This window comes from Xenopus laevis, chromosome 7L (assembly GCF_017654675.1).
Source record: "Xenopus laevis strain J_2021 chromosome 7L, Xenopus_laevis_v10.1, whole genome shotgun sequence".
Classification (NCBI taxonomy): domain Eukaryota; kingdom Metazoa; phylum Chordata; class Amphibia; order Anura; family Pipidae; genus Xenopus; species Xenopus laevis.
The window spans coordinates 65024818-65049507 of record NC_054383.1 but is presented as its reverse complement, the minus strand read 5'-3'; the positions used below and the strand labels follow the sequence as shown (position 1 = coordinate 65049507).

Sequence of the window (24690 nt, the reverse complement as noted above, 5' to 3'; positions counted from 1 at the left end):
CTATGCCATATTTGGCAGCATATTTTTCAATGGGTGAAAGTGAGAGTTGAAATGTGAAAATTATTTAAAATCAGTAGAGAGTGGTGTAATTTCACTCTGGTAAACTGTGGTGAGCTCTATTTCATGCTAAATATGCTCCTATATTTCTTATGTTGCCTTTTTTTCAAATTATATCAGAGAAATCTGCAAACTGAGCAGGTAGGCTCTCTAACCTGGAAATTGCTAATAACAAGGGATGTGTCATGCAACTTTCTCACATTGAGAGCCACTACTACTAACAGAACAGTGAATGAGCGTCACGAGAGTGTCCTGCAATAAGCACATTAAAGCACGGTGTTGATGCAGGCCAGCCCTGTACTTACTGCCTGCCCTGTGGACTATGTCGTCCACAGCTCCCTACCATCCTCATCTGGGGTGCCCCCTGCTGCTCCTTATAAATACAGTGCAGTCGAAGACTCAGCACAAACACAATGTGTTTGTATGAGGTAGGGAGCTGCGGTGGACACAGTCAAAGGTGTTTGTGCCCAAAAATACTAATGTGTTTGGTGTTCAGCATTTTACTAAACCTAGGAAGTCCCACTTTTGAATTGCATCATCTCATTCCATATTATTTATTGCATCTCTTCAGGAAATAGTTTTAGTGCAGAAAATGGCTAATTTCTGGGAGTACCCTTTAACTTGTTATCATCCCCTCCCCAGCATCCCTTCTCTGGAAAAAAACAACATTCCTTTAATTGTTCATTCATCTACCTGTTAAGTTGCAGGTTTCTAAACTCTAAATTCCAGACCATAAATATTCTTCCTATGGACTGGTGCCTAGAACAGCATTGAATACTTAAGGTGAGGTCTTCCTGGGGGGAAGGTGGGGGGCATTTATGCTTTGACAGCTATTGGCCTATTATCAAAATTTTAATTTGTGTAATTTCTAGGGATGCACTCAATGCATGATTCGGTTCGGTATTCGGCCAAATCCTTGTGCCTGGCAGAACTGAATCCGAATCCTTAAAATCATGTCACAAAACAAGGAAGTAGAATTTTTATTAGCCATGTGCCCCTCCCCCTGGTTTGCATATGCAAATTATGGTTCCGATTCGGTTCGGGATTTGACCGATTCTTTGACAAAGGATTCGGAGGTTCCGTTAAATCCAAAATAGTGGATTTGGTGTATACCTAGTAATTTCCTCTTCAAATAAACTCACATTTAAAGAAATCTTGAATGTTTACTTATTTATTAAAAACTCCAATTATAGAAAACTTGATTAAATATAATTGTGGAAAACAACTTGAATACCTCAGATTTGTGAGTTAACAAGCTCAAATTTTTCTTGAAAAACTCGAATTGATTAATTAGTTTAGATACTCTAAATTTTGCCTAGCGCAGCTCCCATTGATTTCTAAACTTTTGGATGCCAAAGTTTTACACTCAAGTTTTTCGAGGTTTTTTAGCTTAATAAATACTTTTGAGTTTGTGAGCTTCAGTACAAAAAACCTTGAATAGTGGTAACAATTAGAACACTTATATATCAGCCCTCTAGAGTCAATGGCTCCTTTGTAGTGAAAGTTATTATATCTAATACTGAATGAGTTAAGTATGAACCAAGCTTGATTGTTTCTCTAGTTCTTGAATTTGCTACTTGAACTGTATATCAATTTTGCTTCACATGCATTTAATCTCAACTTCTGATTCACATGCCTAAGCTATCTTTGTTTTAAAATACTCTGCATATTTTCAGATGTGCTAAACTACCAGTATGTATTTTGTTAATATGGGTTGTGGGAAGACCAGAGCAGCTAAATCATTGGTTAATAAAGAAATTACCCCTATAACAAACAGAAACTGTAATAATGTTTTACATTTCAAATTTGTTGGCCTTATCAAATGTGTCAACACTTGAATTCTTATACCTGTACCTAAATTTCTTTGTCATTCAGTGGAACTTTCTGAATCCCTTTCTCTGTTGTGTAGGCTATTGCCAATATTTCTGGATGTTTTGTGTAGATCATTAATCTAGTGAAAACTATTAAATACTGTGTTTGGAACACCTTTGTATACAAGAACATGTTATATTTGTTTGACAGACATTGGCAAACAATATAACACCCTAATCCCTCTGCATTAAGCACCATGTATTTAATGTATAACTAATATTTATGTTGTTTTTGCCCAAGTGCAAAACCTTGCATTTATCAATGTTGAAACTCATTTTCCAGTTTGTATTAATCACTCTATGTATATTCTTTTGCACAACATACCATCAACAAACACACAGACAGTACTTACAAAGCAGACCTCAAGATCGTTATATAAAAAATATAAAGCAATAGACCAAACACAGTCTTTAAAATGTATCCAGTATTCCTTATTGTCACATTGAAATGCTTTCCACATACAGATTTTTAACAGGTCTATAGTTACCAGACAACCTGAGAAAATAATCACATTTTTAATAATGGCACCACATAAACTATTTGTCAATCTCTTTATGGAAGATAGGTTACAAAAATGGGGGTGGAGTGATAAATGGGGATATCATATATGACAGGAAGACCAATAACTGTTACCAGTGTTAAATGTATGTTTACTAATGCAAGAAGCTTGGCCAGTAAAATGGGAGAGCCAGAGTTAATGACTTTGGATGAGAAACATGCCTTAACTAGAATTGCTAAAATATGACTGAATGAGATACATAACTGGACTTTAAATATATAAGGCTATACCTTGTTTCAGAGTGGTACGGGGAAAAAAGTATTGTAAGTAGGGTCTGTAAGTTATGTGGGCAGGAAGAAAGAAGCAAATCCGCTCTTCTTGAGCCCTATGTGCATCTTGTTTTGAAAGCTGGGCCTTTGTCAAAGTCCTTGACAAAAGATTTTGTTCTTGGAAAGAAACACAACTTTTTTTTTTATTAGTATTAATTACTATCTTGCACACCTCTTTTGAACCTGTAATAATGTTTGAATATGCACTAAATTATTTCATATGACTGACAAATGTAAAACAAACAGGACTGTAGTTGCTAGGCTAAGAATGGGATCTCATTGTGAATGATGTCAGGACATTAGCTACCTGTTTTCACCACAGGTCATATTCTGAAGCTCCTACTGAAGACTTGAAAATTAAACATAGTTCTGTCAAGAGACACCTGAAAATCCTCCATAGCTATATGTCATTAAATATATTTTAAAGATAACCAATGTATTTATATGCAGGACAATACACATTTACAGGTTAAAATACAGTATTGCTGCTACAAAATAATTTGTTGCAAAGAAATTTACCAAACCAATAGTTTAACAAATAAATAAGTGACCGTCTGCATAGAAACAAAAATGAAGAACTTGTGTGGTCAGAAAACTACAGTTAAGTTATGGCAAGTTATGTAAGGCTTTATATGACCTTGGTACTTATTATTATCTGTCATTGTCTGTTGTAAAACTTGAAGTTCCTAGCTCAATTCCCAGCTCAAAAAGCAAAAAGGAAAAATCCCTCAGTTGTACTTTGCTTTTTTTCATTGTTGGTTGTTTTGAATATAAAAGTAGATACTGTTTTCATTCAGTAAACTGTCATATATTTTTAGTACAGCATTGTTTTCTTTAAGGGATTCATTCTCCTAAAATGTTTGAAAAATACATGCAAAAGATGTACTGTAGACTGATAATGAAAAGTACAGCTTCCACAGTCTCCATCATAATGTATGAATCAATAACCTCATAAAGAGCTCAGTCTTATTAGATTACAAACTTACTTCCCCTTTTCCAATCTTATCACTGTGTGTATTCCAGGAATAATTAACTTTAACAGTGTCTGGAATCTGCATACTTTAATAATTGAGATATGTTACTGTTGACATACTCTGGACAACATGTTTTGTCTTTTGGTTTAGCTCACACAGGGAACATGGGTAACATCCCCCTTATCCTTTACTTTAAAGGGATACTGTCATGGAAAACCCATCAGTTAATAGTGATATTCTAGCAGACTTCTGTACTGAAATCCAGTTCTCAAACGAGCAAACAGATATTTTTATATTCAATTTTGAAATCTGACATGGGGCTAGACATATTGTGAGTTTCCAAGCTGCCCCCCAGTCATGTGACTTGTGCCTGCACTTTAGGATGGAACTACTTTCTGGTAGGCTGTTGTTTCTCCTACTTAAAGGAACAGTAACATCAAACATTTTTTTTAAAAAAATCAGTTAGTATACATAAAAAAAAAAAAAACACCAACACAAATTAGTTTAGAAACGCAAATCCTTTATTAAGAAAATAACTTACTGAAACTCCACTTCTGCTCCTCTTCAGACAAGGCGACGATCTATCATTTGACGCAGGATTTCTCCTCCATGGCTCTATCCCATATTCTAATAGTATGTGAAGGAGCCGTGGTCCTTTGGTAAGAAGCAGGCAGCACTGGGCCAGTGGAATCGAATTTGTGCAACTTGGGTGAATAGGATCGACCCGAAAACTTAAATTGAATTTAAATCGGATTCAATTCGAGCTTTAAAAACTCAATTCGAGTTTTTTTTCCGAAAAAGAAAGGCTGCAAACAACAATTGATCCCAGGACATCTCCCATTGACTTAAACAGAATTTTGGCAGGTTTTAGGTGGTGAATAGTCAAATTCAATTTCATAAAAGGCCAAAGTATGATAAATCTCGATAATCAAATTAGAATTTTTTTAAAAACTCAATCCTCTTCCAGATCCTCTTCTTTCTTATCGGTAATTTACGGAGCTTTCTGGCTCCAACTACACATATGTCAAAAGCTGAAGTATCGGCTAGTCGAATTTGACAGTTTTGGTCATAAAAAACTCGAAATTCTAATTTTGAATTTTCAATACCGCCCTTGATAATTCTGCCCCTTATAGTGCAGTGACAATCACTGTAAACTGCAGCACTTTTTATATGGGTCTATAAGTTACCCACCAATGTAGATTGTAAGTGCCACAGGACAGGGACCTCCTTCCTCTTGTGTCTTTGATACCTAGTTCCTAATCTTTAAAGTAACAGTACTTTGTATTTATTTGTATTTATTATTGTAATCACCATTATATATTAATTTATTGTTCTGCTGTACAGTGCTGAGTACATAAGAAGCATAAGGTAAAGCTTTAGAAGTTAAAATATACATGCATAGAAATTCAATCTGCTGATGAACCATATTGACCAATGCATGGTGCATCAACAGATGTTTGTACTGTTTGCACAATACTATCAGTCTAGTTATAATTATAACCCACCTCTGTCAGAAAAGATGGTAAACTCTGTAGTTAGAGGTCCTGGACTTCTGTCAGTGGTGACACCTACAGTATTATGATCAATGTCCCTTAGGATACGTAACAGGCAAAACAGGGAAAGACCAATAAACCAGTGATGTAGGCTCCAGGCATAAATCTGTGCAGTTAGCAGAAGACATGGAACATACTGTAAGTTCAAGTTCAATGAACAGGCAGGCATGATTAATCAAAATTTTCAAACAGGAAAGGATCATGAATCAGACAGAAAAGAAAAACAGCTAATGTCAGTGGTAAAAGGGATAAAGGGAAATGGAGGCTGTATGCTTAAATAAGGATAAGTGCATGTGTTCTTTGAGTGTCAGGGACAGTTACTCTTCAGCAAGATTGAAAATGGGCTCATAGAGGAAATGGTGGGACACAGAACAACTGAAAATGCACATAATACTTAAAGAAAACACCTAAATTAATAACAGCAATTATCTCAAATATAAGAACACAACTCAGGGTTAGACTGAATGCAGAACTTCCTGACACAGCTCCTCTAAACAGGGGAGGATGAGAGAGCACAGAATCATTATAAGGAAATTTTTCTTTAATTGGATCTGGGCAATTACCATGCAGGCTGGATGCTGGATTCTATATAATTCTTCTGACTTTCTACAAGATGAATACATTTGTTTTGATATACCACTTGGCTCACAGCAATGGAAGAGATAGGTAACTCAAAGTGAACCATAGTACCGTAATCATTTTTATAACTGAAGAAAAAAAAGTAATAGGCAGGGAAGAAAAATATTTTATTGAAGCTGTAGAATAAATACTGCAATGCTAAATAAGACAGTGTATATAAATACACAATGATGTTCTGTACACATGCCAGATAAGGTCCAGCAGTTGCTTTTTTTTTTTTACAGCTCAAGGCTGTTAGATTCTCATTTATTGATGTTTCAAATGGAGCTAAACAATATGACTAGTATCATTTATATATGTTTTTTTCCAGCAAAATACTGTGCTTTGGGTATGTGACTACTATGTTAAAGCTGTATAGGTTAAAGCAGTGATCCCCAACCAACATGTTGCTCTCCAACCTCTTGGCTGCTGCTCCCAGTGGCCTCAAAGCAGCTTAATTTTGAATCCCTGGCTAAGAGACACATTTTGGTTGTATGAAAACCAGGTGTACTGCCAAACAGAGTCCCAATGTAGGATGACAATCCACATAGGGGCTACCAAATGGCCAATCACAACACTTATTTGACACCCCAAGAACATTTTTCATGCTTGTGTTGCTCCCCAACTCCTTTTTCTTCTGAATGTTGCACACAGGTTCAAAAGGTTGGGGATCCCTGGGTTAAAGTATTCATCATGGACACAGCAACCTTTTAATACCATAAATTAAACTTGTCTCAGCAATTGCTTGGTGCAAAAACCTGCACATTTCAGCAAGCATTAAAATATCCTAGACCACAAATCAGTGGCGTCAGAGTTTTCTTGCATCCAACAACAATGCACTTTTTGCACTTATTATTGAAGGTGTAAAAACACAGCAGGCATTGCACTTTCTGGTTGTAGGAATATCTTTATCAGGTTATCAAGGTCATACATCTGGGATCTCGTTGGGTGGTCCATAGAAATAAGATATACACTTTTAATTGAACACAATCCTTGGCACCATGTTTACTTAGATCATAGTAGGCCTATTACTTTCTGCAACTTATTCAAACACGATTAAGCATGACTCAATGTCATCTGCAGAGGTCATCTTTTGTAAAGACTTCTGTACCTCTTTGCAAGCAGTTATTGGTGCCTGGACCAGTCCAGTGTAACGTCTCTTATTACAAAACACAGGGCAAACCCTAAGCTTCCGGTCTTGGCTCACTCTTCTGCCTATAGCAGCTGCCTTTGGCTTCGGACGGAGCCCTCCACTACTCAGATTCCGCCAGGACTTAACGTGAGAGGACCAATGGGGAAGCTCTGGGCAGGCAAAGGAACCATAACGTATACAGATAGGACAAAGAACAAGGAGTGTGGTCAAGGGACAGGCTGGGTCAAAACAAACAGACAATATGGTAGTGAATCAGGAAGCTGAATTGTAGTCGAGGTCACTGTCCAAGGTCAAACACATAACAGAAGCGCAGCACCAAATCAGGATCCGAAGAATAGTTCAGGCAAGGGTCAGGATAAGCAGCAGGCTTCGGAAGGGAGCCCTCCACTACTCAGATACCACCAGGACTTAACGTGAGAGGACCAAGGGGGAAGCTCTGGGCAGGCAAGGAAACCATAACTTATACAGATAGGACAAAGAACAAGGAGTGTGGTCAACGGACAGGCCGGGTCAAACCAAACAGACAATATGGTACTGAATCAGGAAGCTGAAGTGTAGTCGAGGTCGCAGTCCAAGGTCAAACACAGAACAGAAGCGTAGCACCAAATCAGGATCTGAAGAATAGTTCAGGCAAGGGTCAGGACAGGCAGCAAATCGTAGCAATAGCAAGCATAGAAGCAAACCAGGGTCTTAGCCATCTGCTCATATAGTGGTAACACAGACAGCACAAGAACATCAGATCCCTGGTTCAACTCTAGGCAGGTTATCACATCTAGTAATGGCCTGGATTACTTGCTGAGCTCTCAGAGCCCCCGTGTAATGTTATGTTGCATAACCATGGTTCCCTTATGTCTTTGCAACCATTTCAACTGGTCTGCAACACAACTATATGGACACAATATAGTGTCCACAATTTACCCTTTGTGTTAGAATGGAGTGACTTCCATAATGTACAGTTAATAATGGCACTAGAATTGATTTACGTTGGGCCTATTTAGTGGAACCCTAGAACTACCACCACATCCAACCTTGCCTGTATAATTCACCATGGTAACATTGGCACTGCTGAAGGTTGAAAGGAGCACAATTGTGTGCCCATATTAGTGCTATGCAATTGTGCTTGCATTCATAAATAAGGTTTAGGGATTATTTAAGATTGCTCATGTTTTTCAGCACAAGCAATCGTGAAGAAAACTTCTGAAAAACCTTGGCAATTTCCATAATTTTACCCAAACAGGCTTTTGGAACAAATAAAACATCTTAAACAGGCCACTTAGTGTTCCTATGCAGTAATTGTTACTAGACCACTACTGAAAAATACCGTCTGTGCACAACCAGGCATCATTTATTTTTTATTAGGAAAGAGCTTCATATCAGATTCAATTATCTTTCTCCTGCCAGAAAGTAGAAAACAAAGTAAATATAATAAAAATATATTGCATTTGTGTAAAAAAGTAAATTGCCATTTACCAGGAGAAAATATTTATTAAATATTGCTATATATATTGTACCAATTACAGGTAGTTGGACCGTGGTCTCACTGGGGAATAGACCTTTGTGTACATTTCCAGAGACTCCAAAACATAGGCACAGGCAGATCAGTTCAGCATAACTTGTCTTTGACCAGTTTATTAGAAGCTTTTCAGTGAGACAAGATACAGAAAACAAAAAAAACCTAAGCCTGTCTGGCTGTAACTAATACACAGGTACTTCCCTGTCTAACCAAGGACAAAGGCCTTGTGCCCCAATCCTTCACAAAGCAAAGTGCACGAAATACGTTTTTCCACACTTACATGGCAGTTAGAACACAGAACAACAGCTCCTGTTTTTCCCATTCCTGAAGACGGCTCAAGGACTAGAGTCGAAACATTGATAATACATTTTTGCTGTATTTGACACTATACAAAGTCCTGGGTGGTGCTGTTTTTTCTATTCTATACAACTAAATGGTGCCCTTGCCATCATTTTGTGAAATTCTGTGTGCTCCCTCAGAGATCAGCTGACAGGAAATTATGCAAGCTAACTGTAATATGAAGAAGTGTGGGAGTAAAAGACAGACCTCTTTGGCTGCTGTAACCTTGCATGTGTGTGTACCCTTGGTTTGCATGTGAGTATGCAGAATCAGTGTCAGACTGGTGGGTCGGAGTCTTCCACCACAGGGCCCCCCACCCCCTCCTCTTGGCTCCCTAGCTTCTACCACAACCCCCTACTTCATCCCTGCCTCAGTCACAACCTCCCCCTCTGGGCCCTCACACGTACAAGATCACGGGGTAACGCAAGTCGTAGAAGGGTGCGGGTCTGGGCTGGAGGGATTAAGGGTTGAAGAGATTATTTGAGCCAAAAAGAGATACTTCCTGCAGAGTGAATATTTTTTAGCAAGCACAATATTTCACAAGAGAATGCTTTGATTATATTCATAGAAGAGTTCTCCAAGCAATTGACATTCAATATACTTATAGTTCAGATATTAGCCTAGGTGATTTTTGGTACGAGCCATTGATAAAATATTTGCTAATTTGAGATCAAAGCCTTCGAGTTTATGTAAGATATGGAATTAGTACTAGTAAATCTTTCTTAGTGACTGTAAAAGAACTATCTAACTGATTCTACACAATTAAATTTAGACCGGACCCTGTCATTTCACCTATGGTGAACAACTTTCATAGGAATGCTGTGGATCAGCTGCCAGATTTCTTTCCAAGAACATTCACATATTGTGAAATTTGAAAACATAAAGAGGCGAGTGCCTCTATAAATCTATTTCCTCATATTCAGCAGAAAACTTTTCAATGGTAGTGGCAGCGGTAGCCTCCTGATTAGAGTGTGCAGGGATTTTTGTGGAACTGTTGCATGTATTATGGTCATGTTTCTTTGCATTTTTGGAGCATTATGGATTGAATGTGGCTGCATTATAGAGAGCAGTTTTCTTAAGTGCTAAATCTTCTTGACCATCTCTTAAAAACTGCTTCTTAACACACATTAATCATTGATGCTTGTAGGCAAAGGAAAGGATATATACTTAATAGCAAAAATTGCAATATTCATATTGTCTATTCCTAGAGAGGGACATGGCCTTTATTGGGATGAGTCAATTCTTATTGGTTATGGGTTTTCTGCCTAAGGGGTGGTATGCATTACATCAGTCATTGCTACCTAAGAGATTGAGAGAAAAGGAATTTACAGTAAATATCAAACATGTCTTATTTATAAGCAGTAGAACTGAATGATTTACAATATTTACTTCAACAAGACATTACATGGTTATTACTGTTGACATTTCACCCATTTAAACAGTTACCCCCATATATAATAAAGGCACAGTGTAGGTAACCCATAGCAACCAATAAGATGTTTGCTTTTAAACAGGTGCCCAGTAAATGCTACCTGCTGATTGGTTGCTATGGGTTACTGCTCCTGGGAAAACTTAGTGTCTTTTATTACATACCCCCTTACTACTTAAAGTTTTTTTTTAAAAAACATACTTAAACAGAAAAAAACAATAACCAAAACAAATAGAATGAACTGCTATAAAAGTCTTTTGGATGCATATTCATTTATACTGTATATAATATAATGTGTTGTATAATGGAGCTCTGCAGAATAAAGGTTCTTCTTCTTTACACAACAGCCTTTCAGGCCATGTTCCTGAACAATAGTCAAACTTTGATACCTCTACCTCCTTCACCGGTTGTTTTCCTTAGGTTTAGCTCAACCTTTTAAAGAAAAGTTTGTTTATTTCTAGATGATGCAGAGTGTAGTACTAATATTTTTATATTTGCATAGACAATTGTTTGTACATACTGTATGCTCATGGGTAGTGATGGGCGAATAAATTTGAAGGCATCTAAAAATTTTGGACGTGCGTCGGAAAAGTCGCTTGCGTCAAAACCCTTGCATGTCAACATTATTTGGACGCCCATTGACTTTAACGACGGCGTCAACATTTTCGACGGAAAATTTTCGTCATTTCGTGAATTTCCCGGGATATTCACAAATTTTTGGAGGAAGAAAAATGGGACAAATTCACTACTCACTACTCCTGGGACCTTAATTTTTTTTAAAATTGCTCCTAAGGAGAAACTGGGCTTGTCGCAGTCCATAATTTAGTTTCAGAAGTCTTGGCTGAGTTGTTTGAATTTTCCGATGATATCAAGGGTACACGGGAAGTGACTCTAGGATATATTATTAAATACAGCCATAGGTGCACTTTGATCTAACTATTAACTAGAAGCAGCTTCTAGAAGTCATTGCATCACATTCTGGATACTTCAATACTGTTTTAAGAGACAATAAACTTGTATGTAAACTTTTAACCAAAAGGAAATGAGATATAGTAAATAAGACATTCTCTTAGCTGTCTTCAAAATAACCTTGTATATAAAGAAAGTAGATACAGGTAGATCAAATATTTTCCTCAGGGAGACCTCAATGGATATTGTCTTACAATGTTAAACCCAATTATTATATAATCCCAGCTGTATGGACTTTATGGGCAGATTTATTAAAGTGTGAAATTACAGTTCAACACAATAATATTCCACCGCTCTCTATGCATTCCAATAGAATTTTTAGATGTATGTTTATCAAATGAACTCTAACTTTTACCCATGCCTCTAAAAATCGAATAGGAATGCATAGAGAGTGTTGGAATGTTACTGTGGTGAGCTCTAATTTCACATATTGCGCTCACTGCACTAGCAGAGCTGACTTTTCGTGTTAAAAAAATGGAACTTTGGTTTTTAAAGTTACCAGAGGTGGCTTTTTGCCTCCTCTGGTAATTGGCCACTCCATGCCACTTGAGGCGAGGTTCTCACCTTGCCTCATGGCAACGCTTTGCTAAAATCAAAATAGATCACAGATCTACAGCTCCCCTGCTGTCCAGCATCTTACTTATCTCATCATAAAAAGCAATCAAATTTTGACTGGGCACACACGCATGCATCAATAGACATTCATGTGCATACACAAGTGAACACGAGCATGCGTGAATAAATGCACGCGAGACGCGCATATGGCAGCGGACAATTGGGCAGACTAGGAGACAAAGAAGGTACGTGGCTAGCACCCCCTCAACTTTGCACCCTAGGCACCTGCCTACTTTGCCTACCCCTAGTTCCGGCCCTGCCCTGGTGCCTTATTCACATTCATTTTAGTAAAGCTTTATGAACCATAATCTGAGTCAGCCACTGACTAGATTGAGCTGAGTCATAAGAGCAGCTATGAAATGAGCCTGGGAACTCTGACTCCTCTATTGTATACACTGAAGAAAATAACTAATTTAGCACATTTGCCTTTTCTCTATCTGTTACAACCATGCTGGTACCATTATATATAGTATGCAACACCCTCAACCTGCGTCTTTTTTCCTATTATTAGTCTGCCGCAATGTACTCCTTATTTCCAATCTTTGCCTTCCGGATTGCTGTTTTACAACATTTATTATAGTGTTAATATTCTGTAAATGTCCCCACAAACTTGTAGTTTTATATTAAGTCAGATAGGGTGCTACTTGGTGTTTTTACATTTACTTCTTAAGGGAATAAATTGAGAACAGTAACGATTTAATATCATTTTAAATGACAACCATTTCTGTTCTGTGTTTTTAGCAGAAAACATACTGTAATGCCCAGATCTATGCTCCAAAAGGCACTTAAATTTGATTTTCTGAAATTCAGGGTTGTGTTTCCCCAGTGTTTATTTGTTTTTTGCACCAGACATTAAGGGGCAGATTTATCAAAGGTTGAGGTGAAGTTTCGACTTGACAAAATTAGAATTTTCAGTCTTTTCTGTGTACCTCGACTAGGGAATAGTCCAAATTAGATTAGAATTTGCATAAAATCTGAAATTTCGAATATCGAAATTTATCATGTACTGTCTCTTTAAAAATTCGAATTCAACCATTCGCCATCTAAAACCTGTCAAATTGCAGTTTTAGCCTATGGGGTACCTCCGAGAACCTATTTGGAGTCAATTTGTGGACTTTGAAAAATCTAAATTTTTTTGGGGTGAAAACTTTGAATCGAATTCAATTAAATGCGCTATTCCTTTGATTCATACAATTCAAATACGATCGAATATGGACCTATTCAACCAAAAAAAAAACATGACTTAATTTAGGTTGGTCTTTTTGAATTAGAATTTCAAAGTTTTTTCAATTCGAAATTCGACCCTTGATAAAACTCCCATAAACTCCCATAAATTTAAAACTTGAAAAAAAAAAAAACAATCAAAATGTATTTAAAAATTCGAATTTTTTAAATTCGGGTGAATAGGATCAACCTGTAATTCGAATTCTATTCTAATTGGCCAGGCTCCCCCTTACAAGTTAAAAAAAACCTTTAATGGCCAGGGTCACCCCTACAAGTTAAAAAAAACTGTTGGTGGTCAGGGCTTTTGCTCCTTTTGCAGCTTTGGGTCTTTGATTCCATTCTCAGCTTTTGGTCTTCAGCTCCATTCGCAACTTCTGGTCTTCGGCTTAGTTCATAGCTCCTGGTCTTCGCCTCTGTTTGCGGCTTCTGGTCTTTGCCTCCATTCGCTGCTTCCAGTCTTAGGCTCCATTTGCAACTTCAGGTCTTTGGCTCAGTTCACGACTTCAGGTCTTTGGCTTCGTTCGCAACTTCTGGTCTTCAGCTTTGGCTCCGTTCTCGGCTTCGGGTCTTCAGCTTCTGATCTTCATTGATGTCCACGCTCTTAAGTGGGGCCTGGCTAATCCGGAAAGTGCAGCCCAGTCCGGCTCCCATTTAAACACAAATTCTGCCGGGCCCAAGACAACTGTTGCCCCTGTGCCAACCTGATGGTGGGCCTGGGTAGAAACCTCTTATAAAGTGTTCACCTGTTGATACCTGTTCCCTGCACATTTATATAGATGTTCTCAATCCTCCCACTGTTTAGGAATTAATCTCAATCCTCCCACTATTAATGGCTGACATTATCCCCTTGTCCAAATGTTTTAGGTAAGATTTTTTGACCTAATACAAAGATCCTTGGAAGGCCTTGCTAAATAAATGGATACCTAATATAAAATGTGACTCTCGCAAATTGATTACTCATATATTTATAGCTGATAAACAACTTATTGCCATAACCTGGCTTATTCCTTCTCTCTCAAGTCTTCAGTTGAAAGTCTGTTTAACTAACATAATGATTAATGAAAAATGAACTTCTATTCTTTCAGGCTTTCATTAAAAATTTCTTAGAATATGGGAATCATGGGCTCCACAAACTTCCCCTCTGGGACTCGACCTGTGTAATCAAAATGGGATATTACATACAGTATTCTACTAACCAATTTATGGTAATTGTAAAGTTTTATATGCTTAATTTCATTATACTACAGCTCACCTTATAACCTACTTTCAATAGTAATGCTTCTTTAGTCTGGGAGTGCCTCCAGTAATTTCGAAGGCTGTGCTATCATGGTCCCTCAAAGTTTTATCTCTTAGTAAAACTTTTGCAACAAAAACTCAGGCAGTCAATTTGTTTAGTTTGTTTATTTTATTTAAGGTTGGTTTTTCATGTATTTACAAAAAACACTGTCTTTGTAAATACATGCATCTGCATAGATTACTGATATGACAGGGGACCAGGGAATGTGCATTGATAATTTTTTCTTCTTTTTTTCTATGTCTGTAGTTAATTTGGCCTTTTTGCATTTTGTATTGTAGCAGATCTATTCTGTTCGGAAGTTCAGCAGCAGGCCAGGCTTCCATGTGCTTGTAGCACCCCCACACCCATCCCTTTAAATGGTGGAATAATGCCTTTGGAAATGCTCTTATGCCGGGAGGCTTTAGCATTTGAAATTGTGACCAGCGGTAAATAGTTAGGGACCGCCATATGGGTGTTACCTTGACGTGGTATGGTGTCTTATCAATCTTATGATCATAATTTTGTAACTAAAAAACCCGTCTTTGTAAATACATGCATCTGCATAGATTACTGATATGACAGGGGACCAGGGAATGTGCATTGATCAATTTTTTCTTCTTTTTCTCTGTGTCTGTAGTTAATTTGGCCAGATCAGTAGCACTTCCATTGTATTTTAGTACATTTTTATTAAGCCATGGAGTGCTCCCACAACCTTTCCTTCTTGGTTTTTCATTTGCAAATATAACAACCACAAGTACCAAAAATTTTTATGACATGTTATACAATTAGTCTAAATATAAGGATGACTTTGTTGTAAATCATCACTATTGGTTTTCTGTATCCAGTTCTGTACCCAATAAAAATTGATGAATAAAAAAAAAAAGTTTAACAAAAGACCAACATAGAAAATATTTAAAATTATTTTTTTTATTTCATTTTTTGCCTCTGCTCATCCCCACTTAGCTGGCATCTCAAGGCAAAGTTCAAAAACTGCTCTCCACTAATCAGTGGTACAGTTTGTTGTTTCGTGCATTGCTAAGCATCCTCTGTAACATTCATTTAAACAGCAAGGAATATGTTTTATACCTGAAAGAATAATGGAGGAGACAGTCCTGACAACATAGCCACCTTGCAGCACATACTATTTGTATTTCTTGGAAATAATAATTTTGAATCTCTTCGATGAAGGTCATTTTTCCCATGGTCTCTACTATATTAAAAATAATAATTACAAATTGAAGTTCACATTGAATGAAATACAACACCCTGTTTTGCCATTGATCTTGTCTGAATGACAATGTCTGAACAACAAAGTAAATGAAAAACACAATTTTTCCATTCCTGTATTGTAGCTTGTTCTAAAAGTTTGGTGATGGGAGAGAACAGAGGGCCTAATCCCGTTCAGACACTATTCCCCATTCAAAAGGTGCAAACACTGAAGTCTGGATGGCTGAAAAAAAGGAGAAATATTATGAAGAACTGGCAACATAGATGGTTTGTCTTAAGAGGACAGGAGCTGCGATATTACAAAGATAAAGAGGAAGGCAAATTGCAGGTAAACAGAAGATGGGTTCATTTGTGGTGTTGAAATAGAAGAAAGAAATATTATATTGCCTCACATTGTGGACTTTTCCAGTTCAATGCAGACAAGGCATATGTAAAGTGATATATTTGATGACGCATATAGACTAACATTCTTTTTTTTTTTTAAACTTGTTTTTATTTGAAGATTTTTACATAATTATTATGCAGTCATGACAATACCGTAGATTTCTGTTTTGTGCCATTAACATTATGTATTTACTTTCTTATGTCATTATGATAACAATACAAACTTTCAGCTCAAATGACAAGTGGGACCCTATCAAGAATTCTGTGGGTAGTTAGATGACTCCCAAGGAGTGTATGACCTGGTTGTCTTTGGTCCTGTAGTTGGTCTCTGAGGTACTGGGACGATTCCATGACCAAGGATTGTTCTGTCAATAGTGCTGTATCATACCATATTGTACATCTAAATGTGTGTACTCTGAGATGTCTGATTTGTTGTGGCAGAGATTCTATGTATGTTCACCATGTCTTAAAAAATTTGTTGGTATTTTGCTCCTTTTTAGTTGTGGCTTCCAGCCAGTCCATATGAAATAGATAATGCAATTTCTGTTTTACTATCGTTATGTTGGGTGTTTCTTTGTTTATCCAATTAGGTTCTTATCTGTTTTTGTTAACTGTGTAAAGGTTGTGTCATTGGTAAACATTGCCCATTCTAATTGTAACTGGAGAGGTTTTCCGACCATCTGAGCACCATATTCTGCTATGTCTGTCCAGAAATTTTGTAGGGAGGGGCATGACCATAGGTTATGTATTACATTTGTTGCGAAATGGAGAATTTGGAGAGTTAAAAATACATGTTGTGTCATGAATGGGAATTTTTCCTTCAAATTTTCCCAAGGGTATACTGTATAGTTGTTGTCTATTATGTCATTTAAGTTTTGTAACGCGTTGTCCCTCCATTGCAAGAGAATGGGATTTCTTTGCCTATTGGGAAGTCTTCTTTACCCAACCATGATAGATATGGAGATATAGTTGGTGATAGTTTTTGTTTCTTCCTAACTACGTGCCATGCTTTATATGTGTCTAGAAATATAGGATTGTTACGGAGCGGTGGTGGGATGTTGTTTATTGGTGAGTGAAATATGTAGTTAAGGGAGTAGTTTTCAGTTGTGTATTGATCTAGAGATATTTTTGTGTAGATATCTCTGTTGAGAATCCAGTCTCCAGCGTAGCAAAGAAGCGCTGCCTCATTATATTCTGTATATATAATGTTAGGGAGATTGGTTCCGCCTAGGTGTTTAGGTTGCTGTAGTTTAAATAGGCTAATCCTCTGCGTTTTTTATTCCAAATAAAAGTTCTAAATGCTTGATTTAGTTTTTTTTAGATCTGTTGAATTTATGTAATATGGCAACATCTGTAGTGGGTATAGTAATTTGGGGAAGAAAATAATTTTAATAAAATGTATTTTGCCCAGGAATGTCAAATTAGTGTGTTTCCATTGATGCACCTCCTGTTGAATATTATCTATTATTTTTTGTATATTTAAGGCATACGTATCTTTATGGTGTGCTGGTAGTCTAATCCCTAGATATTTAATACTGAGGATGTTTTTTTTGAAGGGGAAATGTGAGAGCCAGTCTTGTAGGGTCTGAATGATGTAACTTTAGCGCCTCCAATTTATCTAGGTTAATTTGAAATCCTGCAATTTTACCAAACCTTTGTATAAATTGAAGGATTATGGGTATTTCTGTTTTGGGTTGGTTGAGGAACAATAGGATGTCATCAGCAAATGCTGCCACCTTCAGCTTTGTTTGACCTATTTGGATACCTTGCAGTTGGTGATTTTTGAGTTTGCGTCTTAACAGTGGATCAATGGCTATGTTGAATAGAAGGGGTGACAATGGGCATCCTTGACATGTACCTCTGTGAATTTGTGTTGTTTATTGTTAGAATGGTACTGGGTGCTAAATATAGGTTTTTAAAAAGGTTTAGCATATGTATGCCAAAGTATTGGGACTAACATATTCTAACGTTTTGCAATATCATAACTTGTAAATAACTATACTTACAATTAACAATATTATCATTAAGCAAATCTATTGGGGAAAAAAAGTTACCTCCCTAGACTGCAGTATAAAGAGCAGATTTGGATTTCTTTTTAATAATTTGTGCAACCAAACCAATAAATTAGCTTTAAAAAAACCCAGTAATACCTCCAAAGGTTTGGTGGAACCACTTGATAAAAATAAATAATGCCTAAAACCAGGACCTTGCTTTATTTTTATTTCACTGTACTACAAAATGCCTAATATGAAGTAGATCAGAAAATGGATACACATGTTGTTAATAATATTGCTGGACTTTGAAGATACCAGATTTCATAATCAAGCTCACTTTATCTATAAACCAGAAAAAAATTACAGCATCCAGTTACAAAGTTTATTTAACTGCATTGATTCGGTTGTGTATTTTTGGCCCGATACTTGATAATGAATCAATTAATGAAATTGGTACATTTATATACAGCTGGCACACTTATACACGCACATTTACATACACAGACACACACACATATAGTCTATCTCTCATAGACTCAATTTTAATCGAATAATTAAAATAAAAATGTTAAAATATAGATCACTTATCTCTGTAGTATTCTGTAACAAAACAGTGCCTTGTACTTGCTGCCAATTAAAATATAATTAATCCTTATTGGAGGTAACACAACTTGATTAGGTTTATTTAATGTTTACATTTTTTTTTAGTTGACTTAAAGGAACAGTAACACCGAAAATATAAAGTGGTAAAGTAATTAAAATATAATTTACTGTTACCCTGCACTGGTAAAATTGGTGTGTTGTTACAGATATCCTACTACAGTTTATATAAATAAGCTACTGTGTAGCCATTCAAGTATTCTGTAGAATACATTGGGGCAAATTCACTAACGCGTGAAGCGCCGAACGCTAGTGTCAATTCGCTAGCGTTTGGCATTTTCGCTACTGCGCAAATTCACTAACGAACGCTGGCGTAGTTTCGCTAGTGTTACTTCGCAACCTTGCGCCAGGCGAATCTTCGCTAGCGACGAAACTACGCAAATTTACTAACTTGCGCAGTGTAGCGAACGCTACCTTTCACGCTAGACTTCCTTCGCCACCTCAGACCTGGCGAAGAGCAATAGAGTAGATAGTGATTGTTTCAAAAAAAGTCAAAAATTTTTCTATGTCCCAAAAAACGCTGGCGTGTTTTCTACATGATGGCTGATAGGCTGAAAAAGATCGAAAAATTTTTGGGGCTCCCCTTCCTCCCCCCTACATTTCCTGACTCATGGCAACTTACCTAGACAGTGGGCACATGTGTAGGGCAAAATAAAATTTTTATTGGCTGATTTGAAGGTTTTCTAGGCATTTGTAGTGCAGATACGTGTTCCTCCATTGAAATTTGAATTTCGCGCCGTATGCAAATTAGCCTTCGCTAGCGAAACTTCGCTTTATAAAGCGAAACTTCGCAACCATGCGCTACCCCTGTGCGCAACTTCGGATTTTAGTGAATTTACGGAGCCCTGGCGAAAATTCGCCTGGCGAAGTGCGACGAAGTGCGGCGAAGTTGCGCCTGGCGCAACTTCGATTCTTAGTGAATTTGCCCCATAGAGTTTAATTCTTACACCGTTAGAGCTTAAGTAATATGTAACCTGTGCCTTTTTTTATATCACACATTGTATATATAGCAGTGTTGTGGACAGTTGACAATGTGCTCGAGGCTATTGGCAGTAACGTAATTAGAGAGGGGCGGGTCCTGGCACGGGACGGCCCCCCTCCGTACAATGTTTCCTGCGTGTATGTGGTGGTGCTCGAACTGCTGGGGGCCCTGAGGGGGTGCGGGCCCTGGCCCAATCGCACCCCCTGCTCCCCCGGTAGTTACGCCACTGGTTATTGGTGTCATATCAGATGAAAGGAAGTCTAAGATATCTAGAAAAATTTACTTGGCTAAAGCTTATCTAAGATCTTCGCAATCCTGAAATCCCACAGGGATGAAAATCAAATGATGAACTCTAACCCATTGATAAATGTGCCTTTTAAAATCCCATAGAAATGTATAAAGAGTGGTGGAATTTTACTGTGACAATTTCATGCTTTGATAAATCTGCCCCTAAGAGAGATCACCTGTAAGTTAAATTCCCAATGAACACATCGGGCTTATTTATCATGCCGTGTAAAAATTGGAGGAAAACATCACTGGTGATGTTGCCCATAGTGACCAATCAGATCTTTGCTTTTGTTTTTAACTTGTAGATGACTGTTGAAATTTCATCGCTGATGATGTGGGCAACATCACTAGTGATGTTTTCATCCTATTTTTACATAGCATAATAAATAGACCCCGTGCCACTGTACTTGAAATACTCAGTGTACTTAAATATATTTGCTGCTACCTTTTAATAAATCATACATTTTTAAAATCCTCTGATGTCCTGCATTTTTTGGCATGGTGTGTGTGTGAGAGAGTTACAGTTCAACCATGCTTGACCTTCCTTAATTCACCTTTGAGTTCTCATCTGAGAGAGAGGGTAGCAAATGTAAATGTACTGTCTGATTACATAAAAAAAGCATTTTTTTAAAAATAGGGCACTTTAGGAAGTTTTTGGAGCTTTCTAGATAATGATTCCTATAAAAGTGACTTTAAATGCAATCTTCTATTGTTTGTTTAGTTTGTACTATATGTAACTATTATTTGATAGGTTGCAATTCCCTACTGCATCCAGTCTTTTTTTTTATATTATATTTACTCAAAAACAATGCAGTGCATTAACAATCTTAAATAAGCGACCAAATATTTCTAAAGAACACATATATTTATTTTATTCAGGGATAGATTAGGCCACTATTCTCAGTGCTGTTCATTTAACCACAAATTTATTTAAGCTACTGTATTGTTTCTCTGTAGGGCTGTATACCACTTCTGGGATTCCAAGTGCTCGAAGTCAATTCTCAGTCAGAAGAGACCAACAGATATCTGTTTGAAATTGTCCCAGGTAAGAAATCCATATCATTCAAATGAAACTAGTATAAATAAACATACAAGGTATTAGGGGCAATGCAGTCATTGATGAAGTGCTGATTTATTATGAAACGGGTAGGGTTGTCATCTGGTTGATATTTCACTAGCTAAGGATAGGACTGGCAACAGGGTTGACAATTGTCCTGGGCCCGGTAAATTTCAAGTTGAAAGGGGAGTCCGGCTGTGCTGCACACAATAGCAGCATGGAATAGCACCTCTGACTGAATGAAAGACATTGCACAAAAGTAGAAGATCCAAAGCTACTGAAGAGCAGAAGCCTATGAAGATCTGAAGTCACCCGAAGAGCCAAAGTTGTTTAGAATTATGTTTCCTTTTATTAGGCAAAAAAAAGTTCTTTCATGTTCATGCTGGTAAAAAGCCTTTATGAAAGATGGCAACCATAAACAGAGCACCAGAAATGTTAATGTACTGGTTGGTTTCTAATGACAACCTTTAATTGTAAATGTGCTTCTGCTGTCTGTTTGGACATCAGAGGGATGATTCTGTATTATAGCGCAGTGTACAACCCCAAAATTGGTACCATACCCCCACCATCTACTTAGTAGATGAATAATTTACCACTTCATAATAGAAGCTTTACTACTACACTATGCTACTACACTATGGTAGCTGCTGCTGCATTGTATGCTACAGCTAAGTTTATTATCTACAAGAACTCCAAGGTCCTCCTCCATTATGAATTTTCCAAGTGCAGTCCTGTGAAGGGCATACGTAGCTTGTATATACCGTATTTAAATCCCAGGTGCTTGACCTTAAAAGAGCAAACAGATTTTTTTATATTCAATTTTGAAATCTAACATGGGGCTAGACATATTGTCAATTTCTCAGCTGCCCCAAGTCATGTTACTTGTGCTCTGATAAACTTCAATCACTCTTTACTGCTGTACTGCAAGTTAGAGTGATTTCACCCCCTCCCCCCCAGCAGCCAAACAAAAGAACAATGGGAAGGTAACCAGATAACAGCTCCCTAACACAAGATAACAGTTGCCTGGTAGATCTAAGAACAACACAAAACAGCAGCCTGCCAGAAAGCATTTCTCTCCTAAAGTGCAGGCACAAGTCACATGACTGGGGCAGCTGGGAAATTGACAAAATGTCTAGCCCCATGTCAGATTTCAAAATTGAATATAAAAAAATCTGTTTGCTCTTTTGAGAAATGGATTTCAGTGCAGAATTCTGCTGGAGTAGCACTATTAACTGATGCGTTTTGAAAAAAACATGTTTTCCGATGACATAATCCCTTTAAGCTTATACTTTGCTAAAATCAATAACATAAAAAAGTGATTACACATAGTGATTATTGTTTCCAATACCTGATCCTCTAGCCACACTATATAATTGCAATTGTGTGGGCAAAACAGCATCATGGCACTAGATAATGGCAATAAAATAATTCAAATCAAATTAAAAAAAAGAAAAGATCACTCTGTTATTAGTCAAAATATCTTACCCACTAGTAACACTGAGCAATGAGAGACAATGGGCCAAAAAAGTGTTTTTGTATAAGTGTGTGAGCACTTGTCAGAGATGATTAGGTTTACATGAGTGTAAACGTGTGTGCATAGATGGAAAAATGGCAGATCACTCAAAAAACAGTCTATCAACAGTAGAATGGCTGATGAACAAAGGCTGGTAAACAGATCTGTTTCTCATACTCTGAAAACTATGAATTAATCATGGCCTGTGTGTTATTATCTATACAAACAGCAGCTGCTATGGTTTCTGTTGTTACAGCCCTGGATGCAATGGTGGATGGAGCAGAATCTCCAGACCTTCATATAGAATTTAACCCATTAAAAAGTTTGCTCCAGTATGTTTGATGTTCTTGTATTGAAGAGAAGTCACTCTGCAACAGGCATGAATATAACTTAATTATTTTATTGTAGTTCCTTCATAAAGATAAGAAAAAAGCAACCCACAGACCAGTTGCAGTGCAAGTCAGTAGCAGAATTTTACAGCCTACCTCTGCATGAGACATCACAAGAAAAAAATATTTTGAAGATGTTACAATAAAGTTTCCTAAATTGTAACATCATAAAAATGCCTGATGAATAAATGTAATTTCTTGTTTTTTCTCGAAAGCTGGCATTCTTACATATATCAGTTATCCAATATCTGGTATCACAATGAATTCATTCTTTAAATATCTGTGTTTTCTTCCATTTTCTCTCTGTACTTTATATTCATGACAGAGGTAACCAAACGAGTGGATCTTTTCGCTTATATGCCCACCTAGGATGGCTGATATCAGGCTTAATCCAATTGTTGGCCCTAGGACCAAACAATCAGACTGTGGTGGCGGAAACAGGAGCCGTTACTGCAAGGACCACATCAACTAATCAATTTGGTTCTCGGCCCGATGTGAAAATCATACCTGCCGGATCAACATCTGGCTGATTTTCTGCCAGATATCAGTCGGGTTAGCCTATAGGAGGGCCCCATCATGGCCAAATACGCTGCTGAATCAGTTTGTAAGACTCTCTCAATCAGCTCTTTTATGCACGAATAGTGATCCGCAAATCTGTCCCATTTCTCTTTGCTGAAAAGTTCCCCAAACTGCTGAAAAATTTGTGCATTGAAGTCAAAAGGCAACAAATAATTTTTTATAAGCGCAGATTTTTAATGCATTAAAGTCAATTGGTGTTTTTTCTAGTGCTGACTTTTTATTAAAGTCAATGGGCATTTAAAAATTTTAATTTTAGCAAAGAAAATCTCAGATGGTGAAATGAGGAATCCATGCCTGACAAAAAAATTTGGCACATGGGACATCTATTTTTTGTATTCTGCACACTGTGTGTGCATTTCAAGAGACCTGAGGCCCTCCTCTTGCAATGAGTGCTGTCTGCATTAGCCAGTTCTTAATCCAAGATGGGCAGGAAGGGAAGCAGACAGGCAACCCCATCCTCTCTCCCTAACTTTAGTGTCATTCAGATTGTAAGTTAGAGAGAATCAGGAGGAGCAGCCTGCATCAAGATCTGTCCTTACCACCTTCCCTCTAAGGCAAATTGGAGAGGCTTCAGATAGGTTTTTTTGCCTTCCTCTGGATCAACTGGCAGTTAGGCAGGTTAAAAAAAGTTAAAAGGTTGAACTTGACGGACGTGTGTCTTTTTTCAACCTAACTTACTGTTACTATGTTACCTTCCCAAGGTTAGGTGGTAAAGATAGAGCCATCTGCACCTTCTAATGCTGTGCTCTGTTTCTCACGACAGATTGAAAATCAGAGCACAGCTTTCGCCTAGGACACAATTGCTTCTTAAGTGAACATTAAGGGTGCACATTTGAGGCTCTTAGCGCTCTAGCAATTGCACTTCAGGGTTATGTAAATGACCACTAATATTTATTGGTGTTGTCTTGTCTTCCAACCCCCTCCCGCTCCATGCTTAAAATGTAAGCATTGGAGCGGGTCAAGGGGGTCTGTATTGCTAGTGATCTTGGCACTAGCAGAGCTGAATTTCTGTTAAAAAAAAGGCTCTTAAAGTTACCAGAGGCAGCTTTTTGCCACACATGGTAACTGGCCACTCACTGCTGCCTGAGGCAAGGTTCTCATCTTGTTTCTTGGCAGCAGATGCCCTGGTCACAACACCAGAACCAGATGCAGTGTGATCCTTTGACACTCAAACATATCTATGGGTGGCTGCCACCA

General features: G+C 37.5%; 1 protein-coding gene across 3 annotated transcripts in view; it reads left to right on the top strand.

The window, feature by feature from the left end:
• The window catches only part of arhgap22.L (Rho GTPase activating protein 22 L homeolog), a 61949-nt gene that overhangs the window by 7421 nt on the left and 29838 nt on the right, over positions 1 to 24690 (top strand). For all 3 annotated transcript variants that reach the window (XM_041569126.1, XM_041569125.1, XM_041569124.1), the window contains exons 2-3: positions 15773 to 15975; positions 20913 to 21000. In XM_041569126.1, coding sequence (XP_041425060.1) covers positions 15793 to 15975; positions 20913 to 21000 — 271 coding nt within the window. In that variant the 5' untranslated portion in view covers positions 15773 to 15792. The remainder of the gene's footprint in view (positions 1 to 15772; positions 15976 to 20912; positions 21001 to 24690) is intronic.